The sequence below is a fragment of the Bos grunniens genome, chromosome 14 (genome assembly GCF_055505025.1).
Source record: "Bos grunniens cultivar Pamir isolate PY7600 chromosome 14, Bosgru_T2T1.0, whole genome shotgun sequence".
NCBI classification, from domain to species: domain Eukaryota; kingdom Metazoa; phylum Chordata; class Mammalia; order Artiodactyla; family Bovidae; genus Bos; species Bos grunniens.
Genome location: NC_141178.1, coordinates 63,400,515 through 63,420,051, shown reverse-complemented (window position 1 = coordinate 63,420,051; position 19,537 = coordinate 63,400,515). Strand labels below are relative to the sequence as shown.

General features: G+C 46.9%; 1 protein-coding gene across 1 annotated transcript; it reads left to right on the top strand.

The window, feature by feature from the left end:
• Positions 1 to 278: 278 nt before the first annotated feature.
• On the top strand, positions 279 to 11,002 carry LOC147359551 (serine protease 40-like). Its single transcript, XM_086337031.1, has 5 exons — positions 279 to 486; positions 1,261 to 1,423; positions 3,641 to 3,915; positions 5,450 to 5,616; positions 10,540 to 11,002. The coding sequence occupies exons 1-5, from the start codon at positions 279 to 281 to the stop codon at positions 10,858 to 10,860; spliced, it is 1,134 nt and encodes a 377-aa protein (XP_086193157.1). The 3' UTR covers positions 10,861 to 11,002.
• Positions 11,003 to 19,537: the final 8,535 nt, after the last annotated feature.

The following is a 19,537-nucleotide window of genomic DNA, read 5'->3' as shown; positions in this document are numbered from 1 at the left end:
CAGTCGTGTCCAACTCTTAGCGACCCCATGGACTGCAGCCCACCAGGCTCCTCCATCCATGGGATTTTCCAGGCAAGAGTACTGGAGTGGGGTGCCATTGCCTTCTCCATGTGCCCTCTGCTGCCCCCCATCAAGCTAGGGACTCCCAGCGATGACTACCGTCCAGGGACCAGGGGCTACGACCTCCAGACACCCATGGCAGGCTGCTTCTCCAACCGCGTGCCTGCTGTCCGGTCCAGGTCACGGGCGTGGCCCGCACAAGGAGACGGTTTCCCAGCATGCCCTGGGGCCCACGCGAGCCGAGGTCAGCTCAGTCAGATCGCAGATGCAGGACCGGCCGGATGGATATCACGGCAGCCGAGGGCTTAGGGCCAGGCTGGAAGGTAGCCTGCATGCTAGCTGTTGTCCTGCTCTGCCTGCACTCACTCCTGCCGCACACCAAGGTGGCTGGGACCACAGATGGACCACCAGTGTCTGCCGTGTCATGTGAGTAAGCAGGAGGGTGAAGGGGGTCAAGGTCGCTTGCCCTCATGTGTCCCCTCCCTCTGCTCCCCGCTGTTCCCATCTCATCCCTGACAGCAGACAGTTAGGACCTGTACCTGCCCACTGGTTTCTGGAGTCCCTGAGTCTCTGTGGGGCATGAGAGGTGGAGGAAGTGATAGCCCACTTCCCTGCTCGGTCTTCCTGCTAGATTTCAATTGTCCTCTGTCCAAGGACCAGCGGCCTGCACTTCCTGTCCTTGTTGGCCCCCATACTCTCTTCATTTGGAGAATGAGGAAGTACCGCTTGAGAGAACTGTCAAGCAGAGCATGTTCTGTTTGGCCCTAGTCTCTCTAGAATATGAGGATGGGTGAGAAGAGATGCCACCACTTCGTCTCAGTGGCATCACCCTGGAAGGCTTCAGTTTCTGGGACTTCAAAAGCAGTGTGCTAGTTAGGTGAACTACGTCTGGGAAAGTGTCTGGACCACTGCCCGACCTGGACCTCTGCCCTGGCTAGTGTGCTGATAAACACCTCTGCACCTGCCTCCCTTCTTGCCCCCTCCGGATCTACAGGCTGCTTCCAGAGCAGCACCATCACCAGTGAAGTTAGGTGGCTTTTTGTCATGTGAGCCAAATCCTTTCACCCTGGCTCTTGGATTTTCCAGCTTGAAGCGGGAGGATGGGCTGTGGTGGCCTGGGTCCTATGGATACTGACCTTTGGAGGCACCAAAGTTGGCGTCCATAACACAGAGGCCTCATGGCTGGGACTGTCTCTACAGCATGTGGGAAGACTGCCGTAACTGGGAAGATCATTGGTGGCAAGAATACAGTTGACAAACGCTGGCCTTGGCAAGCAGGTCTTCTCTACCAGGGTATGTTTATCTGTGGAGCTTCCCTCATCAGTGACTACTGGGTGATCTCAGCTGCCCACTGCTTCCAAATGTACGTCTTCCCCACAGCCTGCTGCTGGGTGGGATGGGGAGGGAGCACAGATGGGCAGGACAGAAGGGGATGAAGGCTGTCCTAGTCTTTCTTTCTTAGGCTTTGATCATGTTTTGCTGCCACCCAGGGTTTCTGTGTGTGCGGTTGCCCCTGCCTTTGACTCCGAAGTCCCCTCTCCCTGGAAGGCCATCCTTGATCCTCACCAGACTCCAGTTTCCTGACTGTCTGAATCCCAGGACAGGGGCTGTTTGCCTCATTCTCCCTCTGGGGACACCCCTTCATACTCTGGTGATACTTGCCAAGATGCTGTCATTATCTCAGCTGCATGTAATGCATGTTAAATAGCTAAATGAAAATTAACTCTGTGATGATCAGTAAATACTAGGAAGTAGACTTTACTTCCATTTTAAGTGCCTCCAATCTATTCTTTATCTTCCCTGAACTTAGGAGTTAGATATTGTTCCCACTCAACAAGGACTCTGATTTCTACATCTTGCCCGGGTCTAGAGAGTCCACAAGATCTTGGCTTTACCTTCTTTTTGTGAAAATAGCAGTGGATGTGTAGTGTCTCTGGTCACATGCAAGGCACAAGCTTCAGGCTCTGTATTAGAACCATAGTCCCAAGGCTTGCCAGAGCTGCGGGCATCCATCAAGTCCTGGTGTGGACAAACATTTTGCCTTCTTCCCACCAGGCGATCCACAGGCCATCTTCAGCACAATTGCTAGAGGCTTCCCTGGGTCCTGACCACTTCCACAGACTGGCAAGTTTCTTTCTGGAGGCATCTTGGAATCCAGCTCTTCTTGTCACTTTTGTTGAAGCATGTGTCTAAGAGGAGCTGTGGTCCCCACCATCCCCACAGGAAGAGTGATGCATAAAGCAGATGGCCTCTGTCCAGAGAAATGGGACAGGGCAGTCAAGAGAGTGAGCTGCTCCTCAGGTGCATCCTGGGCTTGATGGGTACCTGGAGCAGGTGGAAAGTGTCACCCTCCAAGTCAGGAGTCTAGAGCTGCTGGCATCAGCTGGCTTTGAGATTCTACTTTGGTTCTGTTTATTCATTCAGCACCCCTAGGTGCCAGGCCCCATGTGAGGTCCAGTGAGGCGGAACTGGAGATGCAAAGCCCATCTTGAAGTTTCTGATCCTACCAGGAAAGTGAGACACAAGCCCAACTCCTGTGATACAGGATGGGAGGCCAGAATGTGCAAGAAAGTAGATCTTGAACCACTGTTAAGGGAAGTCTGTGGGTGCTGTCAGATGAGGGACTTGAAGTTGGAGGGGCCTTGTAGGAGGAGTTTGGTTAGGGAGACAGTCTAAACAAGACATATGGGTATAAAGTTGCTCATGTTCCAACAGCAAGGAGAAGTTCAGTTCCATGAACTCCTTTATTTGTTCAAAGACTTGTTGAGTGCCTGTCAACAGAGGAGGACCAGCCTGTAGAGAAAACAGTGTGTGAGGACTGGGCAGGAGAGGGATGCATCATTCTGGGCTGAGAATCACTTCTGGCCCTGGGAACTTCCAAGTGTTCTGGTCAGAGCTGGGAATGAGCCAAGTATCTGCTGATTCAAACTGTAGGGGGTGCGGTTTGTTGTTGTTCAGGCACTAAGTCATGTCCAACTCTTTGGGACCCATGTACTGCAGCATGCCAGTCTTCCCTATCCTTCACTATCTCCCAGAGCTTGCTCAAACTCATGTCCATTGAGTTGGTGATGCCATCCAAATATCTCATCCTCTGTTATTCCCTTCTGCTGCTACCCTCAATCTTTCCCAGCATCAGGGTCTTTTCCAATGAGTCAGCTCTTTGTACCTGGTAGCCAAATTATTCGAGCTTCAGCTTTAACATCAGTCCTTCCCGTGAATATTCAGGGTTGATTTCCTTTTGGACTGACTGGTTTAACCTTCTTGTGTCCAAGGGACTGCTCATCTAAACTGAAGGGTTACAGTTTGATGTGTATCCAAAGTTTCTTTCCAGCACAAAGACTCTCTGCTCCTTTGATTCTATTACATGCTGGATAAGCCATCAGAAACTTTCAGAGGACAAATATCCTGAGGCTATGGACAGCAATCAAACCTACCTCAATATTAGGAAAGGAGGAGGAAGAATCCTTTGGAATAGTGGTGGTGTGTCACCAGGAGGAGGGGATGGGAGGTAGGCAGCCAGGTTAAGGATGATGGGCCAGCACTCAGAGGATATGGGTAGTAACTAAGCCTCCCACAACAGGTCCCATAAGCCATCTGACTACAAAATCTTGCTGGGGTACTATCAACTAGAAAAACCTACTTCCTACAGTCAGTTGGCAGCAGTGTACCGACTCTTCATCCACGCTGACTATAACAAACACTACTACCAGGAGAGTGACATAACTCTCTTGCAGCTGTATCGGCCTGCAAAGTTTTCTGACTCCATCCGCACCGTCTGCCTCCCGGAAGTTAATATCCAGTTGCTCGATCTTATCCTCTGCTGGATAACCGGCTGGGGGATGGTCAATGACCAAGGTGAGTGGGGGCAGGGCAGGCATAAACAGCCAGGGTTGAGGAGGGGGAGAGGGGACTGCAGTAACCACTGCGGGGCCCTTCTAGCCCTTCTCATGCTTCAAGTTTCCTTCAGCCCATGGTTCAAAACAGCCTGAGTATCTCTAATTTCGAAACCAGGATCTTGAGCTCTTTGACTCAGCTACTCAGGATTCCAACTTGACTCCCTGGTCCTGTTTGGGCAAGCCCCTTCAGGACACCTCTTGACCTTCCACTGCAGGTAGAGGTGCTTGGGCAGCAGTAAGGAAATGAAGGTGGGCCTGCTTTCTGGCCAGGGAGGTTAAGTTGGAGCATTTAAGGCTTAAGAACATTTACATCAATGAATCTCATGTCCCTCATCCTTTAACTCAAGTGAAGCTTACCCATTCTGCCAGCTTGCTGGGCATGCTTATTTTTAGACTGAGAGAATTTTGCGCTAGAGTGAATGCCTTTGATTCAGAAAAATAATAACATTGAGTGAAAAAATGCGGAATGTAAATTTGACGTGATTTGTAGGGTCATGGTTTGGCAGACCATATTTCAGTGGAGTCATTTGGGCAGGACTTTGTTTGCTGTGCAGGCCAGTGCCAGCATCCCTGCCCCTGGCCACAAACGTCAGTCACAATGCCTCATCATGAGAACAGCCAACTCTCCATTTCTAAAGACATCTCCTGCGATGGGCTGTCACTTGGTAAGGACCACTGGCAAAGCAAGAAAGATTCTCCAAGACAGACAAGACAGTAGGTGTTGGGACATGAAGGGAAGTCACAGGCTGGAGCAGCCACCAGGACAGGGAGCAGCTGACACTGAAGAGACTCCCAGCTGTCAACTGTCCTTCCCTCTCCGTACCCTCTGCTGGGTACAGTTGCTGGGCCTGTGCCAGCCCTGTGACATGTGAGGCACACAGGGCAAGCACTGCATAGGAGCACAATGTGCTGCCACAGGAGGGTGCCTCCGGTCTGTGGACAAGATGTAGAAGTAGCACCCGCATGGACAGTGTCCCTAGACATGCACTCCTCTAAGAGGCAGACCCATGCCTCGTTTGTCAAGCCGCCTAAGCACCACGAGGCACTGCCATGCCTTGGCCAAGCCAGGACCCAGCTTCCACCCTTTATGCCTCCGCTTCTGTTTCCACAGGGCAGCCAGATTACTTGTATTTTAAAGATAAGCAGACCCTTCTGTGGTTTCCTAGTGTGCTTAGAATGAAGTCCAAGCTCCACATCCTGGTGAGGAGGCCTGCTTGCTCCAGACTCGTCGGCTATGATATTGCCTTATCTTTTTCACCCCCTAGTGTACCCACTGCAGCCACAATGACTTCCCTCCTCATCCTCCCCACCATGGGCTCCTCACATTTGCTGTTTCATCTGCAAGGTATCCTTCCCCCTCATCTTCACTGAAGGCTTCCCCAGTCCTGGCAACTAGAACTGGCAGCATCTCTATTAGCAGGAAGGTTAGGGAGCGAGCTAGTGTCTCTCTCAGGGTCCACCCTACATCTGAACCCCTCTCCCTTCACCTGCAGAGCTCCTACCTACTCCCAGAACACTGCAGAAAGCACAGGTCGGCTTTTTGGATAATTCATTTTGTGAATCGATTTTGAAACCGCCAGAAACGATCAACCAAACAATTGCTATACAGGACGGCATGTTGTGCGCTGCAGACTTCCTCGCAGGAAAGTCTGTCTGCCGAGTAAGTGACACGGGCTGCTTCTCCTCTCCTGCGGCTTCTGTCCCCTCTCCTGTCTTCTCTGAGCCCTTTCCCAGTCCTTGACTTCCTCTTCCCAGGCCCACCCCAGCCTGATGCATCAGAGCTGAAGCACAGAAGCCCTCAAAGGGTGCTGGTCCATTCCTTCCATTTCCTTTATAACTTTTAGAAGCTTTGTTGAAGGCTAGAATACATAGAAAAGGGCATACTTTACAAGTGTATCATTGGATGTGTCTTTTAGAAATTGACACATTCAAGTAACCAGCATCCAAATGGGCTTCCTCATACCCCTTCCTTTTACCCCAGAGTAGCCTTGGCGTAAATGGACATAAATGTTTGTCAGGACATAAATGGAATCTCGCAGGGCACGCTTTCAGCCCCCTTCAGTCACCATTCTGTGTGTGAGTCCTGTTTGTCCTGTGTGGAGTTTCTGTTATGTGTCATACTGCTGTGCAGCGTTACCTGCTTAGTGTTGTGTGAATATACCATTGTTTTCTTTTTCCATTCTCGTGTTGATGGCATTTGGGTAGTTTCTGCTTGAGACCCTTGCAGATGGCATCCTTGTGCATGTGTTTGAATGTTCAAGGGTTCATATTTTAGTTGGGCATAATGCTAGGGATAGAATTACCACACCATAAAATGTGCACATGTTCATCTCTCCTAGATACTGGAGACCAGCCTTCCACCCTGCTTGGACACACTTGCACTCCCACCAACAATGGCTGCTCCAGGTGGCCGCCAGGACTTCACACTGTCCACGTTTCGGGTTTAACCATTGCGAGCATTTTTAGTTTGTGTTTCTCTGATGAATAATGAAGGCAAGGTCTTTTTCATATGTGTATTGCCTTTCTGTAGTATCTATCCAAGTATTTAGCCCTCATTTCAAACTGAATTGTGGGCTGTGAGTCCAGCAGTGCTTGTGTGCTCTGTCAATGCCTTCTCCCACTCCGTGCAGTGCTTCTAGTTTATGATGGGGGAACTGAGGTTCAGCAAGGGAAGAGGCCAGAGGATGGCCAACGTCAGCCTTAGAAGAACCATGTCCTTCTCTGAGGCTGTGCCCCCACCAGCTTCCTCGCACATTCTCCTCTCCTCCCACACCTTCTTTCTAGTGCTTTCTCTGTCTCAGAAACACACTGCCATCTTCAAACATGCCACATGACCCTTCTCTCCTCTTCCCACTGCCCTAATTCTCTGCCTGCCTTCCCAGCAGAGCTCATCGCAGGATGTCTGCACTTGCCCTCTCTTGCTTGCTCACTTCTCTTTCTCACCTCAGCTCACTTCATCAAACATCAGCACCTGCCATTCCCCCACACTGCTTTTATCAAGATAACCAAAGGCCTCAGCCTCGCTGGGGCTTCTCGTCACTATCAGACTTCCTCCCACACCCACTCAGCAGTGCAGCCTGCAGCATTTTTCATCAGATTCTAAGGGTGGCCCCTCCGGTGTCTCCTGCTCCCTTTCTCCTCCTCCCGACACCAACCCACCAAGGAACCACCCCTTAGCATTCATCCTCATCCTGCTTTTCTTGCCTTGCTCCATTCTTTCCGTAGATAGAGAGGAAGAGTCTCAGTATGGCAGGTTCTGAGTCTCAACCATTTCTTGCATATCTTCGTTACCCTTGCTGCCACTGTCGTGTCCTCATCATGTCCCTGCGGTTTCGTGGCCTCCCATTGACTGTTCTACCCAGCCCCAGAACCAACCTACCATCCATTTAGAATCCAGTTTAGGCCACATCACCTCCCTGCTGGGTGTCCTCCAGTGTTCCCTTCACCTCCAGCTCCTGGCTGATGAGCTGGGGGCAGAGCTCGCCACTCTAGGCCACCTCTGCCTGCATCTCACAGAGTCAGGCCTTGCCCATCTCTGCAGTCTTAGCTTAGAGGAGCTCTCTGCAGACCCTCCTCTGGGCGCTTCCATGTCACCTCCGAGCCTGCAGCCATGGAGAATGTGCTGTCCGTGTCGCGTCATGCATCGTCACCCTGTCTCCCACCTGCGGAACGTGCTCTTCATGTTCTGGATGAACACATGTGCTGAATACAGAAGGGCGGAGGCGTGCTGTGTTTCCTTGGTCCCACTTTTTGCCCTGTGAGATGGAAACATTGTGCCCCATAGTGGCAGGTGACTTCCTGTCTTGGTGTCCCACACTCAAAGTTCCTCACATTCTCCTGGAAGTCCCTTGGGAATCCCTTCAATTCCAGCCATCCTGCCAGCCTCGCCATAGGCCTCACCTCTTTTCCTCTGAGCACATCTAGCAGTTTGGCATTTTCTAAAGAAGTTTAACCAAGAAACTGAGGAAAAACTAGAAACCATAGTAAATCAAATCTAAAAGCTCGGGTGGAATGGTTCGGATCACCACTTCCTGTACAATATCACGAACCTGTCCATAGTTATTCTGGCACTCTGTCTACCAGATCCAATCCCTTGAGTCTATTCTTCACCTCGATTGTATAATCATAAGGTATTTAAGTCATACCTGAATGGCCTAGTAGTTTTCCCTAGTTTCTTCAATTTAAGCCTCAATTTTGCAATAAGGAGCTAATGATGTGGGCCAGCATCAGCTCCAGGTTTTGCTTTTGCTGACTGTACAGAGCTTTTCCATCTGTGGCTGCAGAGAATGTAATCTATATGGTTTAAGTATTGACCATCTGGTGATGTCTATGTGTAAATTTGCCTCCTGTGAAAAAGAAATGCAAGAAGGCAAAATGATTGTCTGAGGAGGCCTCAAAATTAGCTGAAGAAAGGGGGAAAAAAGGCAAAGCAGAAAGGGAAAGATATACCCAATTGAATGTAGAGTTCCAAAGAATATCTAGGAGAGAAAAGAAAGCCTTCTTAAGTGAATAATGCAAAGAAATAGAGGAAAGCAGTAGAATGAGAAAGACTAGAGATCTCTTCAACAAAATTGGAAATACCAAGGGAACATATCCTGCAAAGATGCGCACAATAAAGGACAGAAATGGAGAGGACCTAACAAAAGCAGAAGAGATTAAGAAGAGGTGAAAAAATACACAGAAGAACTGTACAAAAAAGGTCTTAATGATCTGGATAACCATGATGGTGTGATCACTCACCTAGAGGCAGACATCCTGGAGTGAGAAGTCAAGTGGGCCTTAGGAAGCATCACTATGAACACAGTTAGATGTAGATGTGATGGAATTCCAGCTGAGATATTTCAAACCCTAAAAAATGATGCTGTTTGCTGGCACTCTATATGCCAGCTAATTTGGAAAACTCAGCAGTGGCCACAGGACTGGAAAAGGTCAGTTTTCATTCCAATCCCCAAGAAAGGCAATGCCAAAGAATGTTCAAATGTGCTCATTTCATAGGCTAGCAAACAATGCTCAAAATCCTTCAAGCTAGGCTTCAACAGTACATGAACCAAGAACTTCAAGATGATGCTGTTTAAGTGTTGCACTCAATATGCCAGCAAATATGGAAAACTCAGCAGTGACCACAGGACTGGAAAAGGTCAGTTTTCATTCCAATCCCAAAGAAAGGCAATGCCAAACTACCACACAATTGCACTCATCTCACACACTAGCAAAGTAATGTTGAAAATTCTCCAAGCCAGGCTTCAACAGTACATGAACCATGAACTTCCACATGTTCAAGCTGGATTTAGAAAAGGCAGAAGAACCAGAGATCAAATTGCCAACATCTGTTGGATCATAGAAAAAGCAAGGGAATTCCAGAAAAACATATACTTTACTGACTACAATAAAGCCTTTGATGGTGTGGATCACAACAAACTGGAAAATTCTTAAAGAGATGGGACTACCAGATCACCTTACCTGTCTCCTGAGAAACCTATATGCAGGTCAAGAAGCAATAGTTAGAACAGAACATGGAACAACGGACTGGTTCAAAATTAGGAAAGGAATACATCAAGGCTGTAAATTGTCACCCTGCTTGTTTAACTTGTATGCAGAATACATCATGTGAAATGCCAGGCTGGATGAATCACAAGCTGGAATCAAGATTGCCACTATTAACAACCTCAGATAAGCAGGTGATACCACTGTAAAGGCAAAAAATGAAGCTGAACTAAAGAGCCACTTGATGAGGGTGAAAGAGGACAGTGAACAAGCTGGCTTTGGTTTCTCCATTGGTCATGTACAGATGTGAGATTTGGACCATAAAAAAGGCTGAGGGACAAAGAATTCATGCTTTTGAAAGTAGTGCTGGAAAAGACACTTGAGAGTCCCTTGGAGAGCAAGTCAATTCTTAAGGAAATCATCCCTGAATATTCATTGGAAGGACTAATGCTAAAGTTGAAGGTCCAATAATTTGGCCACATGATGCAAAGAGCTGACTCATTGGAAAAGCCCCTGACAGTGAGAAAGATTGAGGGCAGGAGGAGAAGGGTATGATTGAGCTTGAGATGGTTAGAAGGTGTCACCGACTCAAAAGACATGAGTCTGAGTAAACTCCAGGTGATAGTGATGGACAGGGAAGCCTGGCAGGCTGCAGTCTGTGGGGCTCACAAAGAGTGGGACATGACTTAGTGACTGAACAACAAAAATGATGGTTGGGATGCAGTGCTAGGCTGAGCAGGTAGTTGGCAGCTTCCAGGCCTGCCACAGCCAGTCTTCAGGACATTAGAGGGTACCTTCTCTCACATGGAGTTGGGAGGGAAGAGGACTCACATCCTGAGCCTGGGGTGCCCCTGTTTCTTCTTGTAGATATGAAATGAGCTCTAAGGCCTCATCCTTGAGATTTTGATCTAGACGGTTTACAGTGGGAACCCTGTGTCTGGACCTTTCAAACTGCCCATGTAATTCTGATAACAACTCACTCATATTCCCATCTAGCCATGAGGCCTTCTAAACTCCACTGTGCTCTCCTCACACTTTCTGAACAATGCCTGTCCATCTCCGTGTTGGTCCGCATGACTCATGCCCTCTCTTTCCTCAGGGCGATTCTGGGGGACCCCTCGTCTGCAAATTAAATGACACCTGGTATCTGATGGGGCTGGCCAGCTTTAGCACACCCTGTGAGAAGCCCATAGGCCCCGGCATCTTCACCAAAGTCTCCTACTTCAACCAATGGATCACCGAGAAGCAGAAAAGCTCGCCCAATCCTGACCCTTCAACTGCTCCTCCTGAGGAGAAACCTCCTGCTCTGTTCGGCTTTAATTCTCTGGGCAATGTCCACAAGCCCAGGAACTTCCTAGTCCTTGTGGCTTCACAAACCTTCCTCCTGCTGCTGATTTTCCTCTGGACAATGGGGCTCTGACAGACACCTGGGGCCCCCTGGCTCTCTTCTGAGAAGCCCATCTGCGTTTTTGCCAACTGGCTGTACTTAAATGTGTTCAACTCTGAGTCCTCCCTAAATCTGACTCTGCTCCAAGCCTGATAAAATAAAAATAATGGGAGAAGCTTCTGCTCTTGTCTCTGAGTCATCAGAACCACCTCATACCCCCACCCCAAATGTGCTTTGAGCTCCTCCGTGGGCAGAGATGGGAAAAGACAGGGGCACTGAGTGACTGGCAGGACATCTGGAGCTGAATACCCCTTGGTGAGTCTACCAAAAGAGCTGGCAGGGCTCAGGGACAAAGCGTTACTCCCCAGGGCCTGCAGATCATGGAGAGTCAGCATAGCAGTCACTCTAGAGGTGGATGATCTTCATCTGGAGCTGAATCCTCCTCAAGGAGTCTTCTAGAAGAGCTGGCACAGCTCAGGGGCAAAACGTTACGCCCCAGGGCCTGCAGATCACTGAGAGTCAGCATAGCAGTCACTCTAGAGGTGTAAGATCTTCCCTGAGCTGATAGGCCACTGAGGCTGTGTTTGAAAGGCTTGATTTGAAGTAAAGAGCAAGAGACCTTGGCCACCAGGCTCATGTCAGCAGTCAGAGCTCTCTTCCATGGCTCAGCTCCAGCCTGTTTTCCCTGTTCCCGCAGCCCTGTCCTCTGATGGTCTCCAGAGGCCCAACCTCCAACCCCCTGTAGACTTGCAGTTCCCTGCAGTGGTTGAGGTTGGGCTGACCCAGGACTTGGTGGCCCACCCCCAAGCCCATAAGCCATGTCCTGAGCTGTGCCTGGCAAGCACATCTGGGTCACAGAATTTTAGTCAGTTAGCAGAGCTCTCAGAGGAACAACCACAGCCCCCGGCCTGGACCCTTGTTGATCAGGGAAGAGCCCTATTCATTGCAAGTCCACTGTGTCCAAAGTGCCATCAGGTGGTCTGTGAAAATTCTTTCCAAACCCGTTGTCACCCAAATAGCCCTGCCCCCTTGCCAACATGTGACAGCAGGGGAAGTCACACACACATGGTCACCAGAATCTTGCTTCCACTAACACAGATTTTGTTCCCAGTTCAGAAGTGTCTGGAAGTGAGAAAGACCTCCCTGACAGTGGGCTAAGTTATAGATAGCAGAGCAGGGCTGCTGGGACCGAGATGCAAGTGAGGTCAGGTGAGATCTGCTGTCTCAACCACCCACAGTCCCACCCACGGCCCTGGGAAACGTCCCTTTCTTTCAATGCACAGAGGCCTCATGCTGGCTGTGCTGGATTTCTCAAACATGGAAACTTCTGTCCAACAGCATGTTTGTGTTTGGAGCATGGAGAGATGTGACTGCTTCTCTCTGAAGCTCCCTGGGTCCCCAATTCAGGGGATTAAAAAACATTATCTGGACACTCTGGAGACCTGAAAAGTCAAAACCCCAATCCCAGCCCACCTCCCTATTACCTGGAATCAGGTTCAATGCTCAGTATTGTCAACTACCAGTTGGCACTTGCCAAGAGCCTTTGTCAACAACTAAACAACAACAACAACAGCATTTGCCATCTGCCCCTGAGGAGATTGAAGCCTGTGCTGCTGCTGCTGCTGAACACCTACTGAGGGGAATTCAGGATGGAGAGTGAGGCACTCTGTGCTCCAGGGAAACTAGTGGAACAGGTCTTCAGATAGTTAGATATTTTCAGGAACTGATTTTATGATCCTTAATCCTTGCATCTCTTCATATCTAGAAAAACACCAAATCCCTTCATGGTGACATCAGCTCCTCTTGACTAGCAGAAAACCTTTTGCAAAGTAAGTGCTTGATTGCATTGAATGCCCCCTTCACCAAAATCTTATATGTTTACCTTTCTCCATTGCCTCTTTGGAGCAGTCTCTCAGAGCTATCTGAGGTACTGTCTCCCAGGCTACATCATTTAACTTGCAACTCACATATTGTGCATCTTTTTAGTCAACAGTATTATTTATCTAGGTTTGGTCACTTTGAGAGGGTAACAGGCAGGAAGGCTAGGGGTCTCCAAATGGAGGAAATAGGCTGCAAGTGTCAGATTTCTCTCTCTCTCTCTCTCTCTCTCTCTCTCTCTCTCTCAAGGCAGGAGGAAACAAACTACAAGTCAGACTTTTTTCCCTTCTCATACAAAATTAAAAGGATGTTTCTTTTAAAATTCTTTGCTGCCATGAAGACACCTGGTTCCACTTACATTTAACTTTTCTCAAACCTTGAGCTAACCAATGCTTTTTTCTTATGGAAATATTTTTCTTAAGCTGTGTTAATGAACTATGTATTTACCTTAGACTCTGTCTTTCTTCAAGTTGGTTCTGCCGGAGACTCAGAACTGCCTTGACAAACCAGTGTGCTTTACTCATGCAAATGTTCTCTTAAGCTATGTTAATGAGACTGTGTATTTGCTTAGAAACCTGCCTTTCTTCGTCAGCATTCATGTCAATCATTTTATGGCCGGGATGGCTCACCTTGTGCCAGTGTTCTCTCAAAATGCATGTTGTGGGTGAGGGGCCTGGTCTCACTCTCTGAGTTTTGAGACATTTCTTTTCTCTAATTAGCAGCCTGCTATACGGAAAAGGCGCTGGCACCCCACTCCAGTACTCTTGCCTGGAAAATCCCATGGACAGAGGAGCCTGGTGGGCTGCAGTCCATGGGGTCGCTAGAGTCAGACACGACTGAGCGACTTCACTTTCCCTTTTCACTTTCATGCATTGGAGAAGGACATGGCAACCCACTCCAGTGTTCTTGCCTGGAGAATCCCAGGGACGGGGGAGCCTGATGGGCTGCTGTCTATGGGGTCGCACAGAGTCGGACACAACTGAAGCGACTTAGCAGCAGCAGCAGCAGCAGTAGATATATAACTTCCTACCAAAGACTAGCAGGGGAACACTCTTTCTGCCCCTTTCTGATGTCTATGTCAGAAGCTTTCTCTGTCTCTTTTATACTTCAATAAAACTTTATCACACAAAAGCTCTGCGTGATCAAGCCTCATCACTGGCCCCAGATTGAAATCCTCTCCTCTGGAGGCCAAGAATCCTGGCATCTTTCATGGCTCAGCAACAACCTTTCAACTTTTTATAGTTAAGGACACAAGGCTTAGCCTGGGTAAGTAATGTGTCTGTGGCACCTGAGTGGTCAATAGTGGAACAGGAATTCCAGCCCTGACATCTGGAGAGTGCTTGGAAACCTCTGTTCTCCTCTCACTGAAGGCCTCTCACAGACTCTTCAGGCCCTGACTCTCTCAGGACTGACTGTCCCAAATGTGGCTCAGAATTCCCTCTGGTCAGTGACAAAGAAAGATCCCAAATAAAACTGAGAGCAGAGTGGAAGGCAGATCTGTAAGGATAATTGACTCTGGGTCTGGGGGACAGGCTGGGAAAGGCCCTTGAGGTGGGTTTCACCAGCCGTGCCAGCAGGAGCTTCCCACAGGCTTCTGGCTCTCACCCCAGAATCAACCCTGGATGAACTGGGGAGGTGACAAGAAAATGTAGATTTCGGAAACCAAAATCAAGAGAAAAACCAGAGAAATTGGAGTGATCTGTAGCTGGTGGGGATAAAGGAAGGAGGTGAGAGGATTGACTTGAAGAGTGCCTCTCTCCACATGCTCTGCTCCTACACCGCACACACACATCCTCACGATAAATGCTGCTCCTACACCGCACACACATCCTCACGATAAATGCTGCATAACCTTCCTCTGGTGCCACTGTGCTTCAGGGTGGCCATGTCAATAGGAGTGTAGGTCCCACCATCCACCTTTGAGCTTTTGCTCTCCATCCCCTTACTTCTACCCCCAAAGACAGAGGCATTGCTACTAGGGAGACTTGATCCTTCCATAGCGATTTCTTCTAAGGCTTTCAGTTGAAGCCCTGACTATAGGAGCTGACTAGTAGAGCCAGTACTGAGGAAAGCGTAAGAGTGACCCTTTGGTGCCTGGGGCCCTCTGCTCTAGGGACACCCTCCCTTCTCCTTAAACTCATTAGGACCTCAGTCCTTCTCCAGTGCACTGTTCCAGAGTGACAGAGTAGCTGTTAACCATGGGGAATAGCTCACGTGTTCACACAGCTACACACTGAGTGTGACTCCCACGTGAGAAATACAACAGACTGCATGTTATAGGTTACAAAAAGTCCACTACATACGAACCTTCAAGTCATGAACTTTCAATGATGTGAATGTGTGTTTACATGTCCAATCACATAAGTTAGTTCATGTGTCTGGTGTGTGCATTCTCTACAAGTGGTTGTGCTTTTGTGTACTTTACCAGAGAAAGGATGAAGAGAGACAAAAAGAAGAGGTAACTGAAGAACTGGAGAGATTCATGATGCAGGAAATGGCAAGGGGATTTTATTTATTTGAGGAGGCACCATTAGTGTGAGAGGTGCAGGACCCGAATGTAGAATGCTACATGAAGGTTGCAGCAGCTGTTTAGAATGTAACCCAGGACTACCATGTCATCTATGACAAGAAAAAAAAGAGCTTCTACCTAGGTATCACTGGATCATTTTTTTCAAGAGGGTAGATAGAATTGAATCCAGCAAGGAACCAGAACCTGTGCCATCAATGTCAGGCATGAGTGAGATTGCACTCATGTGCAATTGTCTCCTGTTACTGACAATCCTTCACCTCTACCATCGGCCAACCTGTCCCCCCTCCAGTCAGTAACACTTATTGCCTGTTCACTAGATGCCAACCTGTCTGCCAGCTGTTGTACTGTATACCACTGTACTTTTCAAGGTACTGTACTGTAAGATTAAAAAATGTTTTCTTTTTTTCTTGATTTTTAATGTACTATTTTTGTGAAAAGTATTATTATAAACCTGGCTTCCTTGGTGGCTCAGACAGCAAAGAATCCACCTGCAATGCAGGAGACCTTGGTTCTATCCCTGGTCTGGGAAGATCTCCTGGAGGAGGAAATGGCAGCCCACTCCAATATTCTTGCCTGGAGAATCCCCATGGACAGAGGAGCCTGGCAAGCTGCAGTTCATGGGGTCACAAGGAGTTGGACACAACTGAGCAACTAAGCACATTATAAACCTGTTGTAGTTATGATGTAGCCGATTGTGTCAGTTGGGTACCTAGGCTTTGTTGTACTTACAAACAAATTGGACTTATGAACATGCTCTCAGAATGTAACTCATTCATACATAGGGGCCTTACTGTATTTGAAATAGACTTGTTGGAAAAGACAGATTAAAAATGTTTAATAGGCATAATGAATATCTTTATGGATATAAGAAAATACTATTAACAATAAGACCCAAGACAAAGGAACCACAGAAAAGAACAAAGTCAAAATAATTATAGGAATAACTTTTATTGTTGTTCAGCTGCTAAGTCATGTCCAAATCTTTGTGACCCCATGGACTTCTGAACACCAGGCTTCCCTGTCCTTCACTGTCACCCAGAATTTGCTCAAATTCATGTCCATTGAGTCGGTGATGCCATCCAACCACCTCATCCTCTGTTGCCCCCTTATCCTCCTGCCCTCAATCTTTCCCAGCACCAAGGTCTTTTCAGTAAGTCAACTCTTCCTATCAGGTGACCAAAGTATTGGAGCTTCAGCTTCAGCATCAGTCCTTCCAATAAATATTCAGGGTTAATTTCCTTTAGGATTTACTGGTTTGATCTCCTTGCTGCCCAAGGGACTCTCAAGAGTCTTCTCCAGCAGCACAATTCAAAAGCATCAATTCTTTAACTCTCAACCTTCTTTATGGTCTAACTCTCACATCTGTACATGACTACTGGAAAAACCATAGCTTTGACTAGAGAGACCTTTTTCTGGCAAAATGATGTCTCTGCTTTAATACACTCTCTAGGTTTGTCATTGCTTTTCTCCCCAGGAACAAGCAAAAAAGCAAGGAATAACATAGTAGTTGAATTAAAGAGCACACTAGATTGAGTGAATAGAAGGATAAACACAGATGAGAGAAAAATGTGATCATTACCTTGAATGGACATTTCAAAGTATGGGCTTTGGAGCTGGCACACACTGAGGGAGGGTGAACTGCAGAGTGTGTATTTACAAAAGAACTAATTACCATAGTATTATGGTTGCGGTACAAGGAAAAGAGAAGGCCCAGTTCAGGACCCCGCCCTAGGCAGCAGCAATAGAGACTTTGCCACCTCAAGGTCTTGTGGGTCTTGATGGGAAGGTCACAGAGAAGCTGCCTTGAAAGAACGGGAGACCTGCAGTTGAGGGACATAGCAAGCCTAAGAAACCTCACAAGGGGGGTTTTCATAGAGTAAATGCCCTGACCATTTTATTTCCTTCCTCAAATCTTCAGCTAAGGCCCCCAATTAGCTGACCCCAAGTGCAGCCAGAGGAAATAGGAGCCTGTTGACACCTTCCCAGCCCACCCCACAGACAAGAAAGAGGGTATAAGAGTTCAACTGGAGGGACACCCCATCCCAGGATCAGCGGGAGGGGTGAGAGGGCCCCTGGAGAAGCAACTGCCACAGATGGTCTACAGTATTTGGATTGACTCTTCTGCGAAAAAATAAAAAGGAAGAAATTAAAAGTTTGAATCAATTTATTTAAAATAAAATCTTCATAAAGAGGTAGAAAGAAAGCTGGGATCTTCCAGACCAAATTCTGGAAGAAAGCCTACAATCAGAGTATAATTAGAATATGGGAGATCCAAAGTTGTTTTTGCTGCAAGAGTGTTCTAATATGCAGGTCAAAACTGGGCCTCAGCAAACATCCGCAACAGGAAGTCAGGGCTCTCCAGAGAACAGCTGCATGTTTCTGTATCTATATCTATGTATCTATCTATATACATAGAGAGATTAGTTTTAAGGAGTTGGTTCATTATAGAGACTGAAAATCCAAAATCTGCAGGATGTGCCAGCAGTCTGGAGACTCAGAAAGAACTGATACAGCAGCTCAAGTCCATATGAATCATATTTTAAATGTCCTATATTTCATTATGGTTTGACATGTTGGGAGCCCTTCCTGGTCAGGGAGAAATAATAATCAACTGTGAACATACCTTTTATTTGCAAACAACCAATCCCAAGTCCATACCCACAACAGCTAACTTTATCCAATTCTCACACTCCAAGCCAATATATCCCCTGCCCTAAACCACTGCAGAAAACTGGAGACCACCAATGTAGCCTAGAGCCCACTAACTTTATTCACATTTGCCATTGCTAAGCTATCTTCCTGCCAGCCTTGCTTTTTCCGTGGAAAACACAGTAAAGGCTCTGGGCCATGCTTTCCTCTCACCCTTGCTTCTGTCTCCTGACCAGACTGGTGCTTCATCATGTGGCCCTTTGTGGGGGTAGAGGACCCCTCCTTTTGGGAAGTGTAAGTAAAGAAAGTCTTCTCTCAGTGGTAATTGGCCTCTGTGCCATCACTTGGTTTTGCTGAAACATGCCATCACCATGCTTTGGTGAAAGTTTTATCTTTTGTATTAGGTTCGAAGGGTTCGTTCATAAAAGAAACCACTTGTTATTCACAAGTAAACAATTTAATGAGGAATTATCTTACTTTCAATATACAAAAAGAAATAGAAACAGTAACATAAAAGGAAAAGCAAAAGTTGTCCTTTTTTATTTTTAAAATTTTTAAAATTTTCTTTTATGTTTATAGATGACACTTTTAAATATTTTGAAAATTTTTTTCAAGGTCACAGAACAATAACAATTTTCCTCATTCCTTATTAAAATTGCTTTGATTGCCATTTTTATGGTCCCTCCCTAACACCCAGGCAAGGCAAGGACTACCTATAGTTGAGAATAGTACCTACTTCAGGAAAAATTAATTCTGATATCACTGAGTAGTCGAATTATTTTGGAAATAATCTACATAACTAAATGCTGAAATACATCATTTCTTCTCCATATTTATTCTTTTTTAAAAACTTTTAATACTGTAAACCATTCATTGCTTAGACTGTTTTTGGTGAAAATTTGCTCTTGGTGGCAAAAATCTTATTCTTTATATGTATCCTTATGGATATACATAATATGTAAACAGATATACATTATATCAGTAATATTTAATTTAACTTAATAGAGTGCTGACTAGGATTAAAAAGACTAAAAACAACTCCTTAGTGGAGTACTAATTAAAAAAGGTAGAGAAACACTGGTTGAAACAGACTATAAATTATTTGGAAACTGATGTAATCTTGCCACTGGAATTTGTATGGATGTCCTTTGGATGGGGGCTTTCCTTGTAGATCACTGGTAAAGAATCCACTTGCCAGTGTAGGAAAATGGAGGTCAATTCTGGGTCAGGAAGTTCCCCTAAAGGAGAAAATGGCAATAAACTCCATATTTTGGCCTAGGAAAGCCCATGGACAGGGGAGCCTGGTGGGCTACAGTCCATGGGGTCGCAGAAAGCGTTGGATACTAGTCTGTGATTAAACAACAACGACAAAGGAAGAGTAACAGTATGTACGTCGACTAATTGCACTGATGGACATCCAGACTTAAACAGTGCTGGGAGGTCCTGTGTAATAGCAATCTGGTGTCTCAACTGGGAAAAGGTCCAGGGCAGCATGTTTGCTCATGGCTAAGTCTTCAAAATTGCAGTTTGGGGCTCCCACTTATAATCCCAAGCCACAAACTGATACATCATCTGTTTGCCAGTAAACTGCAGCACTAGATTATGTTAATCTTTTTTTACAATGCTGTTTGTTTTGTTTTGCAAATCTTAGAA